Source organism: Acipenser ruthenus, chromosome 1 (assembly GCF_902713425.1).
Source record: "Acipenser ruthenus chromosome 1, fAciRut3.2 maternal haplotype, whole genome shotgun sequence".
Taxonomy (NCBI): domain Eukaryota; kingdom Metazoa; phylum Chordata; class Actinopteri; order Acipenseriformes; family Acipenseridae; genus Acipenser; species Acipenser ruthenus.
This window is the reverse complement of record NC_081189.1, coordinates 15,731,119-15,748,831: the sequence shown is the minus strand read 5'-3', so window position 1 is coordinate 15,748,831 and position 17,713 is coordinate 15,731,119. Positions and strand designations below refer to the sequence as shown.

Genomic DNA, 17,713 nt, shown 5'->3' with positions numbered 1-17,713 from the left:
GTAACACTTTATTTTGCATGCCATAATTTGGCGTTTAATTGATATGTAATTACCCATTTATTAACAACTTGTACCAAGGTTCTAGACATCAGTTATCTATCGACGGTATGCTTGTTTTGGGGGGGGGGGGTCCGATTTATTTCATGTGTTAATCCATTCATTATTTAATGGATAACCTCTAAAACCTGATCTGGAATAAAGAACCAGAGTTGTGCCCCCCCTAGTTTAAAGAATACGCCCCACGTTCTAACCATAGTTTCTTTGTTGTATCTAAAGTAATCAATAGTAATGCCTTCTGCAATGGCGAGTTCATAATGCTTGTCTATAGTTACAGTACATAAAGAGCCTTAAGCAGTTACCAGTGACCCCTGATTAGCCAGGAAGACAATAACCTGACAGGAAATCCACACACCTACATAACTATACTGTATGTGACCTGTATGTGACTTCCCCAAAAGCCAATGCATTATGTATTTTTAAAATGTAATGTACTTATACTGTATACTAATATACTTTCAATGGATAACTCCCCCCTCCTCCTCCCAGGGATGATCTATTATATAAATACATTATAAAATAGTGAACAATCAGGTTTATACATTTTTAGGTGACAGGCATTCTATAAACTCATGAGAATACTTTGTTACTAGCAACACATTGGTTTGCTTAAATACAGGATGTGTCTGGGAAGTAAATATATATAAATATCTCTTGCTCTCTCTCTCTCTCTCTCTCTCTCTCTCTCTCTCTCTCTCTCTCTCTCTCTCTCTCTCTCTCTCTCTCTCGATGTATATATAGATATAGATATAGATATAGTGTATATGGATATATCACACACACACACACACACACACACTGGTGTCACATTGCACAGTCAAAGTTAGCCTTGGTGCAGAGTGGCAGGAATAATGGTTTGAACATGATGTGTGTACAATTTTAGAAAAGATATATACAAAATAAAAAAAGCAAAATCAAAAACACACACGCTTCAACAGGAAAGATAGCTGTGGTTAAGCTTGCAGCTGTGACTGGTTAGGCTTGACTGAACAGAATTTTGATCAATGCCAATAAGAAATATTCTTCGAAAACACAATACTGTCAGCCCAGATCTGAAATCAGCCAGATGCTACTGTACTCCTAGGAATTAATAGCTTATTCAAAACAGACAATTCAAGTATTTAAGCACTGCTAGTAAATCTGTCATGTGTTTAGCAAATTCTAATTTTATACAATACAAATACAGCATGTTATATTCCTGTTTTTTCTGATTCAACGGGATGACACAGGCCCTGTACTGTAGTTTGACTGAACAGCACCCCATTCTCTGTGATTACTCACTTGAATTCCAATCAAAGGGATACCTTATACCATGGGTGTCAAACTCCAGTCCTCGAGGGCTGCAGGGTCTTCTGGTTTTCATTCCATTCCAGCTCTCAATTAACATAATTGATTTAATTATTTGTTCAGTTTGACATACAGTATTTCATATTTTTCAAGGTCTTTTACAGTTGATGGTTTTAGAAATGCACTTGATTCAAGATACATTACCTATGAAACATTTTGAGGCCTGAAGAGAAGTGTTAAATGTGTCCAGTTAATCAAATCATTAGAGCAATTAAGTAATTGAGAGATCAGGTGGAATGAAAGCCAGAAGACACTGTGGCCCTCCAGGAGTTTGACACCCCTTGCTTATACTATCTACATTCCTTACCTTTTTAATATTTCAATTTGAGTGGTTTGTATTATTATTATTATTATTATTATTATTATTATTATTATTATTATTATTATTATTTATTTCTTAGCAGACGCCCTTATCCAGGGCGACTTACAGTCGTAAACAAATACATTTCAAGAATCACAGTGCAAGTAATAATACAATTAAGAGCAAGATAAATACAATGATGAATACAATGAGTACAAGCAAGTACAAGTGTGACAAAATACAATTCAATAATACAGCAGATAACTGATAGTTACATCAGGATATAATTAAATACAAAATACTACAGATACTCCTGTATACTCTTTTGTTGCTTCTGTTGAGATTATTATGTACGCTTTTGAACTGAAATGCAGCTGCATTTCTGAGGTAGGGTAAATTTAGAAATGGTCTCTAGGGGTGTGAAACTGAAATGTAATCATCCTCAGCAACTGTCAGTTTGGGACTAAAAATTGTTTATATAAAATCACCACCAGTACTTAGGACCAGACATTACAGCTGCAGACCCCAGTCACAAACATAGGCGTAATTTACATGGAGGACATGTCCCTATCACTTTTTCAACGATGGGGAAATGTCCCCGTCACATTGCAGGAGTACTAAAAGTTGTATTTTTTAATAATGTATTCGTATAATCACTACTCAGTATAGTGTCTCCACTAGGACCCAGCGGAAATGCCATCCAACTGAGGCAGCTATGGGCGATCTCAAGCCAAGAGGAGAAAACAGAGCCTGGTTGTAAAAAAACTGTTTCTACAAGTTCTTTTCATTGTGAAATTTCTCAATCAGGACAACATTTCCAATGTCTATTTGAGCATTGGGATCTTATTGTTGCAGAGTGGCTGGCAATACCCACTCACAGCCTCAAATGCGCCAATCTGATGAAAACCTAAATATGGGGTAATGAGTGATTTATTTTAACATGTCTTGATGAGTATAATGTTAATTCTGTATATGCGCTCTTCTGAAAGAAAAGTGAGACAAAACAATTTTAAGAAGTCTTACATTGGCATGCCCCACATTGGCATGCCCCACAGAATCGTACTTTAAGACAGTGTTGTTGCTTGTTGTTGCTTGCAGGAGGCTTTGCAGACAATGGTTTATTGTTGCTTGCTTCTCGAAAGACAACTAAAAACAGATGGGCTTTCACTCATTGCCAGGCGCCTTTTCCTTTGAAGACTAAAGATTCTGTGCTTGACATTCACATCACTGTTTCAATTGTGTCATTTCCAGCTGTAGTTGTATTGGAGTAAACATTGCAAAGTGTTTGCTTTAGATAGTCAAGGGCTGTCATACCCTTCAACGTTGCCATGGTACTCAGCTCTATGTCATTCTGTCTGCCTGGCTGGACTTGAGCTACAGCAGTGGCTATGGATGCATGAGGCATGACTTGATGAAAGAACTCCATGGTGGTATAATCGCTTACAGGCGGGGGGGCTGGTTTTGTTGGACTGGGATCCACGTTGCTTTGGACAGGTTCATTTTGAAGCTGCTCGATCTCTGCAAGCATCACTGACGACTCTTCAATGATATGCAGGCTGTCAGCATCTTTCTCATCAGTGTCAGCTTCAAACAGAGGTACTGCTGTGGTATGCGAAAACTCCTTAAATTAAAAAAAAAAGAACATCTGGTTAGTGTGATGTCATGTGGTCTTCAGAAAATGTATTGCCTTCAACAGTATTGAGAAGTGGACTGGAATCATGAAATGGTGAAAAGACAATGCAGGATAAATTAAAGTACAAACATTAGTTTAAAATGCATTGGGATATCTAGTTATCAGTCAAAATATTCCTATAGTATTAATTGACTATGTAGGTACATCAGCAAAGACTACTTTTATTGAAGTAATTTACAGAATATAATGTGATAGTGATACAATTGTATTTCTCCTCCATTTCAGTAAGCCTTAGATTTCATTTTGCTGTACATACCAGTGGGCTGCTTCTATCAATTTCCTGCATAGCATTGCTGTTGCCAGGGTTGGGTATATTTGGCCAAAAAAAAATCTTTGCTCTGAAGAATAGAAATGTGTTTAGTTAGAAGAAGGTTATATCCATATACAGTATATTAACATGTGAAGGGTTTTTGGTTTTATGTTTGTAACAGGAGGGAGGTCTAAAAAGCTATTTCTATTTATTTTAACTATATAGGATTACGTTTGGCTCTGCCTCTACTTTTTAAACAGTTTCACTAACGAATTAATACAACAACAATCATTTATTATGATGTGTTACCATTAAAATATAATTATAAAATTATATTCTTACCTTTTAAATGCTCTGGAGGAAATAGGAACAGCACACAGACTCAATAGTATTCCAGAGATGACACACACCACAATGACAATTATATTACTGAGCTCTGTAGAGAAACAAACAAACAAAAGTGATGGTTCTGCAACAATAATAGAGGAGTAAGACTTTTTATTTAATCTGCACTGTGTATCCCTACTGTTCTGTATTGCTGTTTATGCTTGGATAATTATTTACCATGCTAACGTTTCCAGTGGTCATTTTTTTTATATATTGAAAAATATTTGTCAGTTTTGCCTCAACATTCACATTATCAGTCTTCGGGTTTATCATAAACTAAAACGATATTTAGTTAAAAACAATCAGGAAAATAAAGTGTGGTAAAGAAGAGTCGTGTAAAGAAGAGGTGTTTATTACAAGATAGTTATTGTATTCAAGGTTTCAAGCTAGCATTTGAACACAAATCAACATTAGCTCTAAGAGGGAAGAATAGTTAAACACACACATGTTTGGGACATTATGGCTCTCGTCTTCAACACCATCACATCAACACCTGACAACCTTAGTAAGATGCATGCTGTCCTCCCTTATTTAGATTTGATTATAAAACACATTTTTACTATCGGTTTCCAGAAGGGTTCTCAAAACCAGTATATTATTTAGATTTACAAAAAACATTATCACAACCATATATACAACCTAGATACTTCAGGGCTATTAAAGAAAATCCAGATTTTTGGGAGCCAATATGCCTTACAGTGTTGTAATCTAAAATAAGCGCCTTCAGATGTACCGTATTGCTTTGTTTCAAATATGATTTGGTCGCTTCGGACTCCCTCCCCAGCCGTTGTGAAGGCAGACACACTGACTTTGTAGATTGTTTTGCTTTTCAGTTTAGTTAAAAGATAACTATTTGTGGAGGAATTAACAGTGATTGCTGAAAAAGAATAAATAGCACAATGTGAAGATAAAAACATGCATACAATATATTATTATAAGTATTAAAAATATAAAAAAGCAAGGCATCATTTCAGTGTATTCGTTTAAAAGTATTCAGATAAAGGTCAAATGAAATATAATCATTAACAGAATACATATGTATGGGGTCTATTACTGGACCTATTCTCAGAACTTTAAGGACAGTCTGAAGGAATGTTTTGTTAAGCGATTTTAAAGTTGCTTATAAAGTTTTGTGAATAGGGCCCCAACCTGAAATACTGCATCGCAGTTTTTCTAAACCACATCAGCCTTGCTTTGCCAATTACTCCTCCAATTAGAATTAAATATACACTGCACATGGATACACTGTCTGGGGGACAATTTTCCCTCTTAGTAGATATATATTTAAAAATGACCTGAGGAAGCACTTGTATCGTTAGCTCTATAGTGGATTATATAGCCCTGAAGAAATCCCTGCAGATCCTCTTCACGTACTTTACTCCAGTTTATCACAGCTGAAGTTTTTGTAACATTGCTGTAGGTGACGTTGACAGGTCCACTCTTTGGTCCTGTAAACCAATCAGATTTAAACATTTTATCAAGCCAACATCAAAGTGACATTTTTGTTTGAAAATGCTTGTCAAAAGTCCCAGTGAACAAAACCTACTTCCTTCAACGCAATAAGCATCTGCCCTGCCATATGTGCTTTCACTGTTATTCAGACTTTTCAAGTTGCAGGGGGATTTATTGTGTCTTAAATGCAGAATGAATCGGTATATTTTGTAAGGTTCCAAGGTCCCTGAAAATACAAATGTAATACTGTATTAAGAGCATGCATTCTCAATTTCTCTCCGATATTGCATCAAGGCTATTTTCAAATCTCCTCCTAAAGACAAGAACATCTTAGATACAAAATTCCCAAATCTGACTGGCTGTTGGTTGATTCATGCATTTATACAAAAACTATAATTGCTGTTAGTTAAAAATGTTCTTTCTTATAAGCCAGCTACAAAAATGCACCTTACAAGGATGGAGGCATATTTACATGTGCAGCACAAAGCAAGTAGATTTACCAAAGGGATGTGCATCAAACATTTCTTAAGTATTTGGCCAAATATGTTTTAAATGTAGTATTGAAATTCGATTTTTGAGACGATATTGGGAATGGAGCTTTTTTGCCCAGTTTATCTATTCATGTTTTGAATTAAGGATTTAAAAAACAAAAACATTCATAAACATTTTCACTGGTTAAAGTGCTTTGAAAAACAACTTGGAACCTTTTCCTCTTTAATGATATTTAAACAGCCCTAAGCAAGCCTCCTGCAGTACCAGGCACTAGATACAATTAAAATGAACTGCTGGTAAAACATACCTCGTAAGGATATCTTTTCTGACAGAGAATGAAACGATTGCGATGTCTTGTTTCCATGAACAAGGCCCCACACAACAGAATAGCAGGTGTAGTTTTTAACAAGGCTTTTATTCCAGGAAATAGAAAAGCTCTCATTTGAGCAGGCAGCTACATTGATTTGACCGGGCAAGTCTGTAAAGATATTTTCAAAGGTTAGTAGTTTTAAAATAATTTGAAGCAAAACCACAGATGCTAATTCAAGCAAACATATTGACTATTGCACAAAACGGTTACCTATATTTTGAGGCTCTGGGATCTTTCTTTGATATGCCGGCGATTGTCCACCGCTGTTAAAAGCTACAACACGGACCAAGTAGGCAGATAGAGAGAGAGTCAGACTGATCTCTGGAAGGGTAGTGTTGAAGGTCTCTTGAAATTCTCCAGATTCTTCTTTGACAGTGACACTGTATCCTGAGACATTGCTGTTGTACTAAAGAAAATGTGAAGGTAAATAATTAAAACCAGCCGTATCTGACACATCAGCGGACAGGGGTTACACAAGTTTTTAATGAACTCCTGGGCTTTTTTTAAGACAAATGCCTGTTAATATTAAAACACTAGAATCAAACCACTAAGTATTGACACACAGTATAATATCCTTTAAACTTCATAGCTTTGATGGAGTATTATATAGACGGGCCATTGGTCACACAAACAGTAATCCGATTTGAAATCATGTGCAAATGCAAACATTGAAAGTATTTTTATTTATTTAGTTTTTTTATTAAAACTAAAAGTTAAATAATAAAGAAAGTACCTTCCAACTCATATGGATCCTTTGCTTCCCGCTGGGTAATAGTTCCGTAATAAACTCCACAATATTTGGCACCTCTGTCAACTCTATTTAGCAACAACAAAATACACAATCAAGGTGATTTAAAAAGAAATCTAGTAAACAAGAGGGGTATCTCACTAGACTGAATGCCATCTCTTTGATGTGTACAGTTGTTGGAAAACATGGATCGAGAATTGATTAGCAGTTTGCTACGCATGTGGACTGGCAGAGCTATACTGGTGTTCTTTTCTGAAAAGAGACTAATATTGCAGATAGCAGACTGTTTGGTTCAAATTGCATTTACTGCTAACAATTGATAAGAGACCTTGCGTCTACAAGCTTCTTGTCCAACATTGACTGCAAGCTAACAAGATAACAATGCTGTGGACCAGAAGGGGCCAGGCTCTAAGACTTTTGGGAATACAAAGCATAAAGAAGCTAAAAGGCTCCCAGGGACTGCCGTTGGACCCAAAGGTTCACAGGGAGAATAAGTGATAATGCCACTGGACTCAAAGGGTCTCAGGCAAAACGGAGAGATAGGAACAAGGAAGATGACAAAAACCAGATGTATGGACCTTTTTTGGGGCACCACCAGGGGTCTGAAGAATGCACTGAGTTCAGAGGTCGTCACACTAGATTACACACACACATACACACACACACACACACACACACACACACACACACACAATGAAATATATGGTAACAGAATAATGTGTTGTACCTTTTCTATTGGTTAAGTGTCAGAGAAAGAGGAGGAGAGAGACACCTATGCAGAAGGGTATTTAATGTCATGTAAAAGACGTAACAACTGGTAATCGGATCTATACTTGGACTGGTTTCCCTGCATGTATGAAATAAACTTAACACTGATTAAGAAATGGCGTCTGTGCAGTTTCTTAAGAAACATCGATACTCACGTTTTAAGTTACATCAACAGTATATTTCAATCTCACTTTACCCTTATTGCTACATTTTCAGGGCATCATGTGTGCAGTATTTGTTTACACACAGCCCTGAATCTGAGTCATGTTTGCTCTGCTAGCTTTTTTAAAACAAGAGTAAAAGATGTCCTTTATTATTTACTATCCTCGGCTCCACAACATATCAACAGCTATTGAATTGTGGACATCCCTGCTGTTGATCCTAGTTAATGGGCAGATTGCACAAACTTTAGTTAGAGATTACTTACCAGGAGGGATAAACAAAACATCACTCCACATGCACTTCTGACACCTCTTACTGGTGCTATTAGGATTACATTGAACCTGAGCTGCATACGAAACTGATTGATTCAACCCAGACACTGTGACTTCATGATTATTATCTGATTTGACCTACAAATAAGCACACAGGGGATGTTTATGATTAGATACCCTGTTACAACAAACTCCCAAGTACAGTCTAATCCTTCAAACTATTGTTCATGTGGCTATTCAAATTATTCATATATCAGCAGATTTTATGATTGATTCATCTTTGAATAGTCAGCACTACTATGAGAGTTGTAACCTAGATTCTGCCCCTATAAAAGTTTACCATAGTAAAAACACAGCAAAGTGTAATAATAAAGCATAGTGAGAGTGTGGTAAAGCATGGGTAAGCATCATAAAGAATAGCAAGGTATGGTAAAGCATATTAACAAACGCGGCAAACCTGGTTAAACTATTGCTAAATGCATAGTATAACCAAAAGCATTGTAAAACTTCAAAAATACAGTGCAAAAATACCATGGTAAACTTTTATAACAGTGTACAAAGCCAACTACAACATATGGTGCTCCCAGAAAAAACAGGTTAAAGGGATACTTTATATCATCTACATTTTCCTAGTACTTAACTTTTGTATAATTCTCTATTGTTGTTTCTGCTAATATCATAATTTGTCATGCTTACTAACTATTACAGCATGGATTGCTTAAAAAAAGGATCCGTCAAGGTTGGTGGGGAAGGATATTACCATTGTAAACTGCGTGCACTGGTCAAACACAGGAAATGCTTTAAACATGCATTTTTAAACTCTAGAAAAATACCGTACGAGAAAAAGAAAGGATCCAAAAAGTAACTGTAAACATAACCATTGATTTTTCTTTTGATATATCAAGCTAAACTGTCTTTGAGGGAAGTCATGGAACTGCAGGCATGCTACCTGAGGTGCAGTCACTCCAAGTATCTGTGAGCAAATGAAACTTTCTGTTAGTGCTGTAGCAAGTGAAGAAGCAGCCGCTTGGATTTGTGTGGTTTGCTTTTCTCTGCAGTCTAAGAAAAGCAGCAGTCACTACAAATATAAGCAGCTGTTTCTTCAATCCAATCAGCAGCAACGACCCTCACCTGTGGAGAGCTCATCTGAAAAATTGAATCATCGTTTTGTGCAGCAGTACTTTCTGTAAATGAGGCACAGTAGTTAATTCTATTTATTCTGACTTGGCTTGACTTACCGTTTTCCAGGTAACCATGTTAGATTCTCTGAATTGAACCAGATATTGCAAAGCATTTTTTCCTTTTTTCCAAGATATGTGTAACTTTCCTTGACCTCTTGTATAACTTATTTGTGATGGTGGAGGACATCTTACTGAAACAAACAACCAATACATTCAGCTGGAGAAAAATATTTCCATAGACGGGTTCAGAGAAAGGTGGAGAGAAATTCACAGATAAAGCAAAGTACACAGATGGCACAAACTCAGTCAGAAATGACCTCAGAAGTTGAAATTCTGGCCGACCCGCTCGACTCTCTGTTAATTCTTAAAACCTGACTGTGTCTGTTACCAATTTATTTTAAATTGGTATAGGAGGCTGTGTGGTGCGTGGTTAAAGAAAAGGGCTTGTAACCAAATCCCTGACCCATTGTGTGACCCTGAGAAAGTCACTTAACCTCCTTGTGCTCCATCTTTCAGGAGAAACGTTGTTGTAAGTGATTCTGCAGCTGATGCATAGTTCACACACCCTAGTCTCTGCAAGTCGCCTTGCTAAATAAACAAATAATAATAATAATAATAAATAAAATGCACTTTATATCTAAGACTTTGTTATTCACTTCATGACAGCTTCCTGTGAACATTGCATGGATGCAGCATACTTTAAAAAAAATAATAAAACTCAAAATTAAATTGCATTCATTTTACCAAACCATTCACGGGACAGGCGCAAGGGCTGAGAGGAGTAAGCCCTGGGACTTGAAATAGGAATCATGTGCTTGTGACTTTAGGAAGATGACATGCTTTCCCCTTGGCTCGTGGAGAGCCGCCCTCACAGAGGTGAGACCGAGCCGATCAGCCTCCTATCCTGGGAAGTGGGCGTTACTTCCAAAGGGAAAATGAAGAGAAGGATAGAGGATACATTTGAGAAGACTAGAAGTCATCCCTGACTAACAAGGAAAGCTTATGTTTAGGGAGAACGGTGTGGCCAGACCTCTGAGACAGAGCCACGCGGAGCAACAGGAATTCTGAGACAGAAGGAAATGAACAGGAAGGGGCCAGAGAGGAACATGGGCATAGATGAAAGCAAGTTGTTAGTAAAGAATACAGGGTTTCCCCCTGGCTCAGGCAGAGCCGCCCTCTCAGAGGTGAAACCGAACCAATCGGCCCCCAAGGCTGGGGCATTGATGCAGGATTAAGGAATAAAAATAAATACTGACCATGTAGAGCTGTTCAGTGGGTGTTACTTACCCAACTGATTTGGCGTGCCTTTGAAAATTGCTTTGGAACAATTCCTGTTGGGGTCACTTTCAACGACCCAAATGGTCACAGAATTTTTACTGAATAGCCCTTCAATTAAGTGGAATGTATTTAAAATGTTCTTGCATCTTTTACATTTGCTTCTGTCGATCCTTATGAAATCAAAACATTAATTAAGCAACATGTTAATATATTACAAATACACCTCTGCTCTGGATTGCTCGGTGTAAAAGTGATTCTAGCTTGTGAGATTGAGGACACTCTCTGCACCTATGTGCTGTGTGGGGACTCGCTGTGGCGAGGAGTCAAAACATAATTGGACATACCAAATTGTGGGAAAATAAATAAAAATAATAATTGGTCACTCTAAATAAAAAAAAAAAAAAAAAAAAACACTAGACCAAGATCTGCAATGAATCACAACTAGGAACCGGACCAGAACCATATGTTCCTATATAGCCATTTCAATTTTTGTAAGGAAAAGATTATTTTTGAAGTTCTCCCAAACCCATGGTAAGTAAGTGAAATGCACTCTTGCTTTGTCATTTTGGAGATTTTTCGAGAGAAACCTTGGGTACCATTCTCAGAAGACCAACTTTTTTCTCCCTGATGTTGCGAGATCCTCTGAACAAACCTCAGCTTTCACTGAAAAGGCTTTAAATAAAGCCCACACTAACAGTTTTATCAACAACCTCTGTAGACAATGATAACAATATTGATCATTCATTTTGATCAACTTTTGTCCAAAGCTGTAATTTGTCATTTCTTGCAACATATATACCATAACTTAGAACTTACTGTTCCGTTATTAATGTGTATGTCGTAGCGTTTGAGGCGCGAGTTCCAGGCTTCCAAGTGCAAGTCAAATGATTTTCAAGATATTGTTTGTAACATTCCAAGCCATCGATCCCATCTGCAAAAATTAAAAAAAACAACAACATATGTATATCTATCTATCTATCTATCCATCCATCCATCCATAGAACATGACAGACCAAACAAGCATCCTTAAATAACACCTTATAAAAATGGTCTTTGTGAAACAGAACCAAAGAAAACCCATAAGACTGAGACCCATGTATGATCACAGAATTTAATTAATTCAAATGAAAATAATAAAAAAAATACCTGAGCCTGTCTGGCAATAATCAAGATCAAAACATGTAGAATTTGTGATCACTAAAAAAAAACAAAAAAAAAAAACAGTCAGTTTTTACGGAGACATTTGATTTAATATGAAACAATATCAAAGACCATGCAGACACCTATATTCTAAAGAACTGTAATCATAAATAAAAGATATGTCAATAAATACCTGAGCAAGACTGGCAGTTAACACGACTAAACAACGTACATCCATAAAGAATGCCTGCATGGAATAAAACAAGAAAAAAATCCATCAAAAGAAATCTAAACACTGACAGCGTACCTTATTATGCACAACGGTGTTTTTAGTTATTGGATCTTCTGTTAAAAAAACGAATGCTTCTTTATTTTGAAAAATAAAACGTCAATGCATCGATTAGCGTTGATAAATCAATGTCTATACGATAATCGAGTACAAAATTAGGGTGCCGATTGTACCATTAGAAAATAATATAATGAACCAAGTTTATTATACAACGAATACAAAAAATTGTACATAATGAAATAGACGGTATCGAGCTGTAATGTCATCCTCAGGGAGATCAAAAAGGATAATGCAGACCTTAAATACTCTCCCTCTTGTTCCTGGGTAGTTCAGGAAGGTTATGAGTCTGCACTTTCCGTCGTAAGAAATACCCCTGAAAATGACCCTCAATATTATTTAAACGTTTATAAATGGTAGACTTTTTCCTTTTACATACTTTTAAAATAAAAATGATAATTGGAAATTAATGACATTCAAGACTAAAATGTATGACTTTCTCCTTGCCTCAGGTGGAAAAACAATATTATATCCTGTATAATGTCCGGTAGGTGATATCAAAATACTACACATTATTTTAGACTTGGGAGAACATTTCAAAAAATCATTGAAAAAAATGCAAGCACTAAAATGTTGCATTATATTGTGTCTATTACAAATATATACTTTTAATGTATGATGGAAAGTATTTTTAAGTAAATTTATTGCTACATATTTGTATAATGTCAATTACTCAACACGCACAAATAATGATCCTCAATTATGATAATGAGAGTCTCAAAGAGCGCATCAGTCTATTTAAAAGTCAGCACTTGCAGACTTAAGAGTTCAGAGAGCAATAGTCGCTGTATGACATTTGTGGAGCACGAAAATATAAAGCAAAAAAATATGTCACAGGAAGGGCAGCAAAGTCCTCTTGGCGCACAGAAAAAAAACAAAAAAAAAACGGCTGAGGTCACTCAGCATGAAATGTATTTGTTTAGAAAAGCCTCAGCCAACATCAGTTATGCGAGTATCCTTAGGAAATTATATGTATTGGCTTGCCCTTTTCAGCATGACATCTATAAATTTGCCTAGCACTCTGGAAAAGGTGGATTGGGCTACCCCTCCAGACATTCCAACTGTGGTCTAACAGGAATCAGAGGCTAAGTAGTGCAGAGAACACAGCACGTTCACATGTGCAGGGATAGCGGTCCCAAGATTAACGCGGGGGTCTAGCTCATCACTCAATTCAGCTATTAGGATTAGGATGACCTGCAGAGTGAGACGATAACGCTTTAGCACCGCGTCCTCCGGCACCCCAAACAAAGTGATCCTGGGATTGAATATGCAGGGTCTTCTTCATCTTGCCCTTCACCTCTGAACATGTTCCTGCCTCTCCTTAACAAGAGCCAAGTGTCGCAGCATCAGGAAGTGTACCACAGCAGCCATCCTGAAGGCATCTTGAAGCCAAAAGCCGTCTCTGCAGGTGTGCTTTTGTACAGCTCTTAGTTACTCCCTTCTACAATGGTTTGCACCTTGTAAGAAGAGGTGTAGCAATTGCCTAAGTGCAAGGCAACATTAATGATGTTTACGTATGCAAAGCATCATGTTAAACACAGATAATGAGCTGCCATACATTCATGAGCTAATCAAAGGATTTTGCGCACTGAAAGCTGCCGCAAAGAGGAGAGCATAGGCGTCGGAAGCTGTGGAAGATTGGGGGGTGGGGGTTGTTTTGTATCACATGTAGGACAGACTAAAAACAAAGCCTGCTAATTTGATTTGACTACTGTACTGTTTAAGCCTATTGTACATATCTATATTTTTACATAATGTAATGTGTACAGAGAACACATTAATGATATTTTAATATGCCATCATATTTATTAGGCTATTAATATTATTTATTTTAATAAACACACATTGAAAACATACAAATACATATATAGTACCTTAATATATGAATAACGAACTAACTAAACTAACAAATAAATACATAAATAAATAAAAGCTCTTAAGGTAAAGAAAGTTCTGGTATCTGTTTATACAGTTGGTTTTTACTGGAGCCAAAACATATCCCCCCCCCCCCCCCCCCACAACATTTTCATTGTCAACAGAATAAATACCGTGTGCAACTTCAGACCTGTTGCCACCCACAATGTGTATGCTAATTAAATTTCTCCAACTGGTATTTTTGCTTCTAATTAGTCAGTAAATCGGGCGTGACACTGGGAAATACCATGGCAATCATCTCAATCTTCCTCCTTCAATTCTGGCCAAATTACTGCCCCTTAATTAATCAGGCCCCAATAAATGTTTTTTTCCCCCTGCTATTTTCAATATTTCATGCATGAAAGGCTTAAAAGAAAATAAAAATATATTTCTGTCAAATAACTGTTATTTTCTCAGTTATTTCCTGCCAGGTTAACGTCTCCATTACCAGGTGCTACATGTTGATAGTATCTACATAATAATAAAAAACACTAAAGGGCTTGCAGTGTGCTTATCTTCCCTGCAAACAGCAGGAGTGGGCAACCTGTGGCACTTCCAGCCCCTTAGTGCTACATTAACACCTGCAGTAATGGGATACAATCCTCCTCGTACACCGCACACTGTTTCTACTTATAAGCACAGTTTATGTTTAAGTGGCATGGGTATTGTTTTTAGAAATGTTACCAACTATTTATACAAAGTAGCATTTCAAATGAGTTCCATGTAAATGTACATTCATTTCTAACACTGATCCGAACCACACATGCTTTGATGCTGGTCATTTCCAATTAAAAAAAAGTTCCAGATTGACTGAACAGCAGCTCCAATGCAAAGTTTAAACCTCTTTTTTGTTCAAGGAAAAAAAAAAGGTGTTAAAAAATATTAATCGCAGAAGTTTTCTTACTGGTTTCGAATATGCTCATTGAAACAAAAATATATTCTCTCTACAGTATTTAAGCATACTAAATCGATTAACAGACTCAGTCTTTTTCCTTTAAATATTGCTTACCTTCTATTTTTTTACATTTCTATATTTCTTTATAGTTATGGATGAGCAGTATATAAACACCAGCCTCTCTTTGTAATAGCAACAAGCAAAAATCACAGACTTACCCATTGTGACATATCGGAGCAGTAACAAGAATGCGACATTCTTCATCCTCTGCTTACTACATGTTACAGTGATCAATACAAGCAAAGTTCCCAGGCATATCTTTCCAATCCCCCCGCATCACAAGCAGGTGCTGCGAGCAACAGAGTTACGAATGATCCATGTAGCAAGTCTCTCATTACCACCAGCGTTGGCGAAAAGCCACAAACTTTAAATACATCTTTGTCACAAGGGGGCAGGTCTCAGTGACTCATGTTTTACTCAGTTTAAGAACATTGAATATTGCTTATAAAGGGTAAAATATGCCTTTTTGTATAATTTTTTTTTTCATCTCATGAAGCATTATGTACTTATACTTAACTTTTAAGTGGCAAAGCCACCAGTTTGTTATATCAGTCTATTCTCTTGCATGACGATTGCACATTTCTATCACTTCCTCTTAGTGAACCATGCAGCGCATATGTTTCTGGCAATCCCCGAAACTGGGCAATTCGCGGATTGTCCGGGCAAAGTACGAAATGAATCACAAAGATCTTTCATTCCGGGTTTTGCCCGGGCAGACCTAGAAGTTCCCAATAATGCCAAGATCAAAGTGCGAAATAAATCTCAAATCTCTTTCATTGTATGTTTTCAGGGGACAGAGACAGCGCTACTATTGAAGAGCTTGTTTGACCGGGCTACTTGAGTAGCGTCATTCACTCACTCACTCACTCATCTCGAAACATTCTCTGAGTTCAATTGGTGCCTTGAGCGGTGGACAGGTAAAATGTAAAGGTGTAGAGCATGATTATTGTAATTTCAAACATCAAATTTACATTAAAATGTGTATAAACCATGTAAGTAAGTACTTTTATTTTTTTTACATACTGTATTTGTAGTTTTTCTTTACAGCAAATATTAAATTAAATTACCTGAAAAATGTAACCTGTGTGTTCCAGCTATATAATGTTATTAACAGATAAAATATAAAACAGTCCCTATTTGTTGTCCTTACATGATTACAAAAAGAAAACCGTAAAAATGATTGGATATTCTTTGCAAAGTTTGTTGCCTTAGCTGTGTCCTGTGTTGTTGGTATTGCAGTGTTGTATTTTATAACCCTATTCCTGACTCTTCAACTGGTCAACACATTTCTCAACATTTACTCCTTATTCTCTTCTAAGGATCACAGTTTATCCAGATCTCGCGCCTTCCTACAATGCTGATTTTCTGTTTCCACAACGCCTTTCATTTCAACCAGAGCACCAGCATTGTTACAGAAGGGAGCATGAACTGGATACAGAAAAAAATAATCTCTTTCTCCTGAGGTAAAATGTACCTATGGTGTGTGAATAAAAAACTATCAGGTATGTGTTGAAAAATGCATTCCGCGATATGGACAACATGGGATACAGCAATGGTCAATGTGTTTCTTGTAAACACTACAGCGGTTCTGAAACTCTTCAACAGTTGAATACACATTGCTTAATAACAGACTGGAGTAATTGGTGAGAATACAGCATATCTAAATTTGCAAACAAGATTGCTCAAAATTTAAAGCAAGTACAACATGTGTTCATAATTAGCCCACATTCATACTTCTCCCAAGAGAACTCATGTGAGTTTTAACTAAAAACAGAGTAGATTTAAATAAAAAATATTATTCTACAACAGTTTTACGTTATCAGTTTCCTGATCAAGCCTTGTGACTTGTTAGCACCTCTATGCAGCCTTTATTAATTCATTTATCTGTTCTTTACTTTCAGTTTTGTTGTCTAAGCACCTTTATAAGTTTAAAAAGGTTATACACAGTGTGGCAATGTAGACCAAGTGGCAACAATCATGCAGGCAACACACAAACAACTTAAAATGTATTTAAGTGCTTTTGCACACTTTATTAGTAGCATACACCAAAATAAACAAATGAAACTAACAGCTGACGGCAATCTTCAGACTTTCCAATGGAAGACACAGCTTTCCCTGATACAACTGCACACACGTACCAAATACAGCTCTGCTAATGTTAGCCCCCACTTACAATCCTGCAACCAGTGAAAAGCACTTCCAAAGTGGGCTCTTGTGGTTTATGCAACAGGGGGCAAGTTTTACTGCAGCTGCTAAAAGCTGTCAGGATTACCAAGACCACCATCACCATCAACTCTTTACTCTTTTTAAAGCTTTTCATTTTAGCCACCAAGTGAACACTTCACCGATAAATGAATGGAATAGCATGCCACCAAGTGAACACTTCACCGATAAATGAATGGAATAGCATGCCACCAAGTGAACACTTCACTGATAAATGAATGGAATAGCATGCCACCAAGTGAACACTTCACCGATAAATGAATGGAATAGCATGCCACCAAGTGAACACTTCACCGATAAATGAATGGAATAGCATGCCACCAAGTGAACACTTCACTGATAAATGAATGGAATAGCATGCCACCAAGTGAACACTT

The 17,713-nt window shown here is 36.8% G+C and overlaps 1 protein-coding gene across 1 annotated transcript; it reads right to left on the bottom strand.

Moving 5' to 3' along the window:
* Positions 1 to 1,203: 1,203 nt before the first annotated feature.
* LOC117404002 (interleukin-31 receptor subunit alpha) lies at positions 1,204 to 15,415 on the bottom strand. The gene is made up of 16 exons (XM_034924151.2): positions 15,272 to 15,415; positions 12,092 to 12,145; positions 11,905 to 11,955; positions 11,575 to 11,689; positions 10,768 to 10,928; positions 9,538 to 9,671; positions 8,293 to 8,437; positions 7,083 to 7,165; positions 6,560 to 6,755; positions 6,287 to 6,457; positions 5,582 to 5,713; positions 5,331 to 5,483; positions 4,769 to 4,912; positions 3,991 to 4,084; positions 3,655 to 3,736; positions 1,204 to 3,326 (listed from the first exon to the last, which is right to left on the bottom strand). Exons 1-16 carry the CDS (start codon positions 15,315 to 15,317, stop codon positions 2,925 to 2,927), a joined length of 2,163 nt encoding a protein of 720 aa, XP_034780042.2. The 5' UTR covers positions 15,318 to 15,415; the 3' UTR covers positions 1,204 to 2,924.
* Between the last annotated feature and the right edge of the window lie 2,298 nt (positions 15,416 to 17,713).

Coding starts and splice junctions, on each gene's coding strand:
- LOC117404002 (XM_034924151.2), bottom strand. CDS start 15,317: ATGAAGAATGTCGCATTCTTGTTACTGCTCCGATATGTCACAATGG. Junction 5,484..5,581: donor TGCTTATTGCGTTGAAGGAA/GTAGGTTTTGTT, acceptor ATTGGTTTACAG/GACCAAAGAGTGGACCTGTC. Junction 3,327..3,654: donor TTGATAGAAGCAGCCCACTG/GTATGTACAGCA, acceptor TTTTAATTTAAG/GAGTTTTCGCATACCACAGC.